At 36.0% G+C, this 9036-nt stretch overlaps 1 protein-coding gene across 1 annotated transcript; it reads left to right on the top strand.

The window, feature by feature from the left end:
* Positions 1 to 911: 911 nt before the first annotated feature.
* Positions 912 to 8558, top strand: LOC132598452 (uncharacterized). Its single transcript, XM_060311317.1, has 8 exons — positions 912 to 1359; positions 1880 to 1947; positions 6459 to 6525; positions 6625 to 6779; positions 6865 to 6935; positions 7488 to 7556; positions 7668 to 7768; positions 8061 to 8558. The coding sequence occupies exons 1-8, from the start codon at positions 1084 to 1086 to the stop codon at positions 8352 to 8354; spliced, it is 1101 nt and encodes a 366-aa protein (XP_060167300.1). The 5' UTR covers positions 912 to 1083; the 3' UTR covers positions 8355 to 8558.
* The last annotated feature ends 478 nt before the right edge of the window (positions 8559 to 9036 follow it).

The raw sequence follows: 9036 nt of genomic DNA, 5'->3' as shown, positions 1-9036 counted from the left end.
CACTTAGCCTTTAGCACACCCCTTAAGAAAATACTATCTGCTTTAGGCATTTCAACTAATTACCCTTAATTAAAATTTGCATATTACTTGAACCAAAATAAGATGATTAAGAGCCCGTTTGGATTAACTGAAAAAAGTGACTTTTAAGCATAAGTGCTTAAAGTTCTTTTTAAGTGATGAAAGTTCTTTTATAAATAAACAGTTACGTGTTTGGATAAAAGTGCTGAAGTTGAAAATAAGATGTTGAAAGGGAACGATGATAGCTTAGAATTTTTAGTAGTGAGGGTAACGTTGGAATTAGAAGAAAGTATAAGGGATAAAAGAGTAAAATTGTTGGTCAAATCAAAATGGCTTTTAAGCAAAAAAAAAAAAAAGTTAGGATTCCTAATTTTTTGTTTTTAGCTTATTTTAAGCACTTTTTTATTTTGCCAAACACACAAAAAAGTTAAAAATGTCTTATAAGCTGATTTGACCGGTTTGTACTGTGAACAGAAGGGGATGCCATTGAACGGTTGAACCTCTATTAGAAGTCTATTTTGGACCTTTTGCGGAATATGTAGAAGGGCATTTAGAGCCTGTTTGGATGGACTTATGCCTATAAGCTGCAAACAGCTTATAAGCTAAAAAAAATAAGTTGGGTAGTCTAACTTATTTTTTTGGGCTTATAAGCTGTTTTCAGCTTATAAGCTGCTTTAGATAAGCTAAGTCAAATGGGCCCAATTATTTTTAAGCACAAAATAACTTTAAGCTGGTCAGCCAAACACTCAAAAAAGCTGAAAACAGCTTATAAGCCAATCCAAACGGGCTCTTAGTAATTAAGCCACTAAATAAATAAAAGTGAAAAATCTAAAAGAATTATTAATAAGAAAAAGATAAAATTTGGATCAAACTCACGTGAAGGAAGGAAACATCCTCGAAAAAACAGTTGTACCTAATCTACAATTTGTCCCCCTCTGTACTTGCTCCAAATTACTAATTAACTGCCATCTTCAATGGCAGCCAATGCTACAGTTGAGTCAACTCTTCATTTCTCCGAAAAAACACTAAACAATATCTCTTCTTTCTTCCCAAAAATTCAACCAAATGGAGCAACCCATGCTCCTTAAACTCTTGTTAGTCTCAATTGCGGTTCTTGGGTCAACCCGGATCCAATTCGTCTCTACCCATCAAGAATCCGGTGACTGGCATTGCGATGCTGACGTGGAATCCCGAGTTTCTGCAGAGTTCAGGCCTGGAGTCGTAACACTTGATGGACATGCTGATGATTGGGAGAATATTGATGGGTTTGAGTTTTCTCTTCTTCCTGCTCTTGACCCGGATCATGACCATGAATATAAACATGGAAAGATGACTGTTAAGGTACTATTGAATTCTTGTTCATAATTGCTTTCTCTTTTTACAAATAACATCAATGGTTTTTTTTTTTCTTTTTCCGAAACCCCACAAAGGTAGAGTTAAGCTGTATGTACGTCTTATCCTTCCCAGTCACCCAGACCCCCACTTGTGACATCACACTAGATACTTTATTGTTGGGTTTCGTTTTTGTTGCAAAACCCCCCGTAAAGGTAGAGTTACAGATCCGTGTACACCTTACCCTTTCCAGAGCCCCACTTGGGGCATTACTATGGATAGGTTGTTGTTGGGTTTCTTATTTTTACGAAACCCCACAAAGAAAAGATAGAGGTAAGATCTGTGTACATCCTACCTTTCCCGTACCCCACTTTTGAGATTACACTGGGTACGTTGTTATTCTTTTAGGTAATGTCTGTGTACATTTTATTCTTCCCAGACCTCACTTGTGGGATTGCACTGACTATGTTGTTGTTGGGTTTTTTTTTTTTTTTTTGGTTGCTTATTGGGGGTTTTTGTTCTTAATTAGGCTTTGCACGACGGAAAAGATGTGTACTTTTTGTTGCAAGTTGATGGAGAATATGTATACAAGAAAGGGTGAGTAAATGCCGTCAAAATTTCTTATCCTTTATTCAATTTGTTAGATTGAAGAACATGCTCTTGCTATGCAGTAGTGGGATTTTAGGATTCAATTAGTGATTAGTGCTTCTTGTGATGGAACTATTCCAGTGTTAGAGACTGTTGCGTCATGTATAGTGGAAAATTGATTAGTAATCACATGGTCTCTCTAAATGATCCTTCATATCTTATTTGGTTTTGAGGTAAATATGATTGCTGTCATCACACAGCAAATTGCTTGGTGGTGTAATTTTTGTTTCTTTCTTTAGTATGGTAAATCCTAAAAGGAATTACATTAATAGCCATGGATGCTTAATTTCCTCTCTTTCCCTGTGGATGAATCAATGCATTGCTACTTCTCGGCTTTTATACAATAAATTTGGTCAGGAATATTCTACTAGTGACTAGTGTTTCTTGTGCTGGAAATATTCCAGTTTTAGGGACTGTTGCTTGTTATATAGAGGAAAAGTAACTATCTTTCTTATGGTTTCTCTAATGGAATTAAATTGATAGCGATGGAAGATCATGCTTCTTCAGTTTCCTTTCTTGTCATGTGCGTTAACTAATGTATTGCTACTTATTTGGTATGAGAGTTTCCAAAACAGAACTTTCTTTTGCTGAAAGCCACTTAAAGAAAATTTTCCTGCATTTCTTCTAGAGAAAAGGTGCCAAGAAGAATATAAATGTCGTTTTCATTTACGACATAATGGAGGTCTCAGGTTCGAAACCCCTTGCCTACAATAGCAGGGGATTTGCCTTCTGGGTCAAGCTCGTCGCACGGGGCTTGCCTAGTGTGGGTTATCTCTTTTGTGTGGTTTGCGGGGTTTAACCTGTGCGCACTCGAAGGGTAGCGGCTGCGGGTTCCCTTGTCATCAAAAGAAGAATATAAATGTCATGTATCTTTAGTTACTACATGAATTCTGGGGTAAATGGAACAGAAAATCATTTCCTGCAAGTAGAGACATTTTACAACACATTATAAAATTCAATATATTTCCTTTTTCGCTGTACACCTATCACAATTTCAAGGGTCGGTGATCAGTGGTTCAGATGGAGTATATCCAAGGTTAGTTTCTCTCTTTTGGGAAGTAGATGATATGGATGTCAATCCAAAAAGGTTTTGGGAAGTATTAGACAAAGGATGGAAACCCAAATCTGTAGGCAAGGATTGTTATATGGATAGATAAAAACCTTCAAGATTTAGTTTAACTTCCAGCTGAGTTGTTGATTGAGTGAAAGAAAGATAACCAATCAGACTAGAAGCTATTTTGAAGATGTTACAATCTAGATGAGTCATTAAGTGGTTAACAAATAGTCCCTTTTTCCCAATCTATGTTGCACTTTTCCCATTTTTGGACACTCCGAATTCCACAATGTGCGACCTTATTTTATTTTTATATAAATTTCTGAACTTTCAAGAATTCAAATTCACTGGCCAACTCAAATTTTAAACTTCAATGTGATATTTTTATAATGACCTAACTTTTCAATCATCACTTCTATATTTTCTTCCACAATAACTAATATATATGTCATATTAATATCTTGAACTCTAGCCAGTCAAAAACTATCAAATGAAATGGGATTGTGTGTGTGTTTTGGTGGGGGGGTGGGGGGGGGGGGGTAAGAGTTAATTGTGAAGCAACACTCACTCATAGTCATGACAGAAAAATCTGTCAAATAGCTTGAGAATTCAAGCTCAAAAGTGTTTAGAAAGTACCATTGATAAGGTACCTATCTCGTTTCCATATTTTTCACCTCAACAGCACAATTTTCTGCTCTATTTTGACCTTCGATGATGTGAAAACAGCTTTAAGGATTAACTCTAGCTAGATTGGTTGCTTGTAGGAATAAAAAGGTGGAGTAGATACTTTAAGAGATAGGTGACTCCCTCTTGATTTGGTGTCATATTGTTCATACTCAGTCTTGCCTTTCATGTATTTATATATGTACTTTTATCCCTTCCAAGATTATTTCAGGGTTGTGAACAAGATTGACCACCATGTGCCTGATTTTTGGGTGAGAAAGTAGGAACATTTTCTTGGGTCTAGTTTAGTTTAGGATGACTAAGATAAATGTAAAGAGTATTTTAGTGAAGCTCAAGGGAAGTATTGAGGGAGAAAAGACAAGCAAGTGAGATGAGAGAGTGAACGAATAGTTTGACGAGGTAAACTAAAAAGGGTAGCCACGTTGCTTTCTTTTTTTGCTCTTACCAGATATACCATATAACAGTTTGAGGAATAATTCTACTTGCTTTCCTGCTTCTGTTCCTCTTCCCTTTGGCCTGCCTGTAAGTAGAATTTGGTACAGAGTTCTTGGTACTAATTGCATATGTGCAGAACCATGCGTACCATGTGACAGAATCATACTTCCTAAGAACTGTTTTCCAGAGTGGAAGGTTGTAAAATGAGGTGATGTGTGGATAATGAGCTTTCTTTACGTGTAAAAACACTTTGACTGATATCAACTTACAGAGCCTACAAATCTAGGTCTGCTATACTACCTATCCAGGGTGGGTTAGGGGGACCAGAGCTTCCATTGAGGTCAGTCAATAATTACTGCAAGCATGTGCCCTAGTAAATCATTTCTAGCTGCACTGGGAACCTAGTTCCAAATGTTGTTGTGAACTTGGCGATATGTAGTTTTGAAGGACTGCAGAACAAATATTAGTTGTATTTTGTGTAAAAAAAGGAAAACGGTTGCATGTTTTTTTCTTTTGGTATGCGTAATATCATTTATTTGTCGGCCATTTTGTGCTTATGCATTCTTTTGATAAGCCATTTTCTGCTTATGCCTTATCATGCTAAAGTCATTACTCATGGCTACTATCTCTGTAACTTTTCTTAAGTAAAATGGTGGTGACTTATTCAAAGATGGTTTTTTATTCAGAACTCTCACTTACTGGAAAATCAAAGTTTGAGGGTAGTTTGGATTTTTTTTTATTAAGATTTGATTATGTTTTTCATTGATTTTAGGAAGTTAAATCTCAATGATTTGTTATCATTTTTGGGACCTTTAAAGCAACTTTTGTGACATCAAAAACATCTTTTACCCAGATTTTTTTTAGCTCTTCCTCTTAATAAGTTAATAGGCTTTTTATAGATATAAATATAACTCCTTAAGGACATACCTCTTCCTCATTTAACACAGATCTTTCAACTTGCCCAACTGCCCGTTCTGATCATACTTGACTTGAATGTGGGTGTCGTTATGGTACATACCGGATTTGGTTTGTTCACCTCGGATGTATGGACTACAACTATGGCTGATAACCATAGGTTGACCAGGTTTTCAGTTTCGATTTTTGAGGTTTATACACACACCAAACACAGTATACATCTATTAACCATATTTGGACACCCCTGCCCGTACTACTTACCATATTCCTGAATTGTGAGATCTATGTGACAGCCGACAGTGAATCCTACTTATCCAAAAAAAAAAAATGTGATGATGAATCGAGCTTCGAAATCTGCAGGTAGACCTCTTCAAGGTCTTGTAAACTCAAATACTTGAATTTCTCTTCTCTTTTTGGCTGTTCTGTACTTCTGTTTAGTTCATGCTTGTAGCCTATAATTAGTGAAACATTAAATATCTACAATATGTCATTCTAAGTATGTAAACAGACTCACACTTGCACCCTCGGTATGAATATCTTTCCTAATCATGTCAAAGCTTGGCCACTTCTTTCCTTGCTCAAGTCATCCTAATTATGATGTGCAACTTGATATGATGTTAAATGAACCTTCCTTACACCTTTTGACAATCATTTAAAAATACCTTCAGCCAACTCAAATATTACAGAACCCTCATAAGGACTTTCTTTCCTTATCGTTGGTCAAACCTGGTCATAAAAGTGTGGGTGAAATCACGTCTTAAAACTATGTGCACGCTCGCACACACATATATAATATGCATGTATATATTTCTTGATTCTTAAGGAGGAAGATTTTGTTTTTATTGAATATCTTTCTTATTTGAGGGATGAAGTACATGAAGTTTGGCCAAGGTAATCGAAACTTGTAATTCTGCTTAAAGAAGTGTCTGCGTGGTATTGGTATCTACATACAAATATTGATATTCTGTCTTAATTTGATGCTTAAATACATTACGGAATGTGTACAACATTCAATAGAAGTTTTGAAATGTAATGCATAAAAAATACACGTTATCGTGCTACATAAGTTATTTGACCAAAAGGCATGCACTTTTAATTTCTTCATCTCTATTAAACTGAGGTCTATATAAGCTGATATGTGCATCCTGGGGATTGAAACTGATCTGACTTGTTTCATGGCAAGTTTCGCTGTGGTACATGATTGAGTAACTGTCTATATTTTGTAATTGCTAACTCTCTATATTTTATGTCTGAGATACTTCATATTTTCTATATGGTACTTGTACAACAGATATAACACGTTATCAACTTAATTGTGTTATATTGTTTATTTCATGCCACCATACTTAGGGTTTCTTTCTTAATGATGCAGAAATGACAAGAATTGCCCATCTGTAGCACTGATGTTTCAAATTGGTGAGAGTGCCACATATCATAGTGTAAGTTGTGCTCATTCATTTAAAGATAAAATACAACTTTCTTATATTTCTGTTCGGTATCTTTTTTGCCTAAAATGTGGATTAAATTTGTTGGATTAGATGGGTGGGTGTAAGCAATCACCTGATGCATGCAACAAAAAAACTTGTCGTGGGCACGAAGTCGATATCATGCACTTCTCTATTGGAAATGCTATCCCTGGCAGATTGTATGGTGGAAATCCAGTCGACAACCGAGATGGTAATGGTGGAGACAGGTAAATTTGGATACACTATTATCTTGTTTCATAAACACTTGCGAAATTCTCCAACTTATCTTTACTATGTTCACATGGCCAACAGATTTGGTCATCTAGTTGATTTGTATGCATGGAGCCCACACTGTCTGAATCTGGACGGGGTTAGTCCTAAAGGTAAGAATGTCATTGGAGTTATTGGCACTAGAAGGAAAATTACATTTTGTTACAACAACAACAACAATATACCCATTATAATCCCACAAAGTGGGGTCTGGGGAGGGTAGAGTGTACACAGACCATACCCCTACCTTGGGAGGTAGAGAGGTTGTTTCAGATAGACCATCGGCTCAAGAAAAGTGAAAATTACATTTTGTTGAATTAAAGATATGCATGTAACTTGAACGATAGATATAAATATCAGATATAATTTCTAATGTAATATCAGATGGATAGGCATCATTACGTCTAAGCCAGTTTGAAGGAAGAGAAAACCTTGCATTCATCCTAGTCCCTGCTTGTTGACTCAGAAGTGGTCTCTTAAGAAAGAGGACTTTAACGCACACAAATTTGGCATCAGTGTCTTCTTCGACTATTATATGCATGCACTTCATTCTTGTGATTTTGGCGATCTTGTTTCTGCTAAATTCTATTAGGAGGACACAACATTCTTGACCTGCGATTTTTGACTCGAATCTGTTAGTACTTACCCTTATCTTTTATTCTTAGTAAATGATACTTCTGCTCAGAATGACTGGAGGGGTGCATGGTGGCATAGCAGCTTCACAACCCATTCAGGTAACATCTCTCACCCCATGTCAAATCAGCTTTGGGTTTCTTCAGTGATCCTTCTTGGTGATGCTGTGAAGTTGGTTCTTCTTCATTTCTCAAACGAACTTGTATTGACAGGTTATTCTGAGGAAGACAGTCCTTATTCGACAAAGGGTCAAAAGGGAACATTCTATTTTGAATTTTCTAGGCCTCTGAGAACCATGGATCGTCTTCAGCAGGTATTCTATTACACTGATGTATTTCATTATCGATTGTCTTAATGAAATTTGGTCATGCATTTAGGAATCTCGGCATTTAATATAAACACCTTGAAGGTCCCACATCCAAAGGTGGACACGTGTGTATATAAACATTGTCAATGAGACACAGAAGTAAATAGAAAAGTTCACTAAACAAAACATCCATTAGCATTGCTACTTCATATTTTCTTTCCCACTTTATTAGCGCCTGGAGAAGGAAATATATATGTTAAGAAAGAATGCATTAATTAAGTTTGCTATGGGGGTGTAGGATGTGCAATTCACTATCGGTCAGATGAGCAAGTTTTCAGCTGCATTTTGGTATCCGGAGGATGGAAATGCATGGCACGGATCAGGACATTACACGATTAGCTGTGACTGGGTACCTCTAGATGTTCCTCCAGGTTCATCTGCAGGAGCCAAAGTGGTATCAAGAAGCTCTTGGGATGCTGTTTCCAGTGGTTTTGCTTTTCTGTTATCTATTGTTTCATTTGGTGTAACCATTTTTATTGGGTATTGGGTTCATAAGAAAGATTCCACCTCTTTTCAACGCATCGGTGGTTAGACTCTTTTGAGTGCTTCTTCCCCCCATATATTCCTATTTTTTTCCTTTTCTTAATACGGAATTTTAGTATTGTCTTTACCTTTTTATATAGCGGGATGATGGACAAGGTATATTCTTTTGTAATAAGTGCAGTTTTGTATACTTATCTGGTGCTTATATCCTGTACTCATTGAATGTCAAAATAGTGGATTTGCAATTTCATTAGGAGATAACTCCATCTTGTATTACTTTTGCAAGTTAGCATATCGAAAAAAGAAAATCATCTAGTTAGGAGGTACGTGTTTCTTAAGACAAGTGCAACTCGGTACAACTTGAAAGTTAGCCTTAAAGAAGATATTTCTTCAACGCTCGAACCTCCACTAACTAAAAAGACAAGAAGTTTGGTCAAAAAATAGAAGGTATGTGCACAAAGATACCATCATTGTTTGAAAAAGAAAAAGTATGATTTTTTTTTGTTTTAGCTAGTTGATATTTCAAGTTTTTAAGGGACGATAAAATAGAGATTAGAGATTAAATCCTTCTAAGTTATCAGAAAAGAAATTTAAATGTACTACTGAATTTAAAGACAATGGATTATAAGCACCAAAACCAGAAGTCATGCCATTTCATTGAAAAGAAAATTCAACAAGAGAAAAAAAGATAAAGATAGATACATACTAAGAACCATCAACATTGTTAATTT

This window comes from Lycium barbarum, chromosome 6 (genome assembly GCF_019175385.1).
Source record: "Lycium barbarum isolate Lr01 chromosome 6, ASM1917538v2, whole genome shotgun sequence".
Taxonomy (NCBI): domain Eukaryota; kingdom Viridiplantae; phylum Streptophyta; class Magnoliopsida; order Solanales; family Solanaceae; genus Lycium; species Lycium barbarum.
The sequence above is the reverse complement of the archived record's forward strand: the minus strand, read 5'-3'. Positions and strand labels throughout refer to the sequence as shown.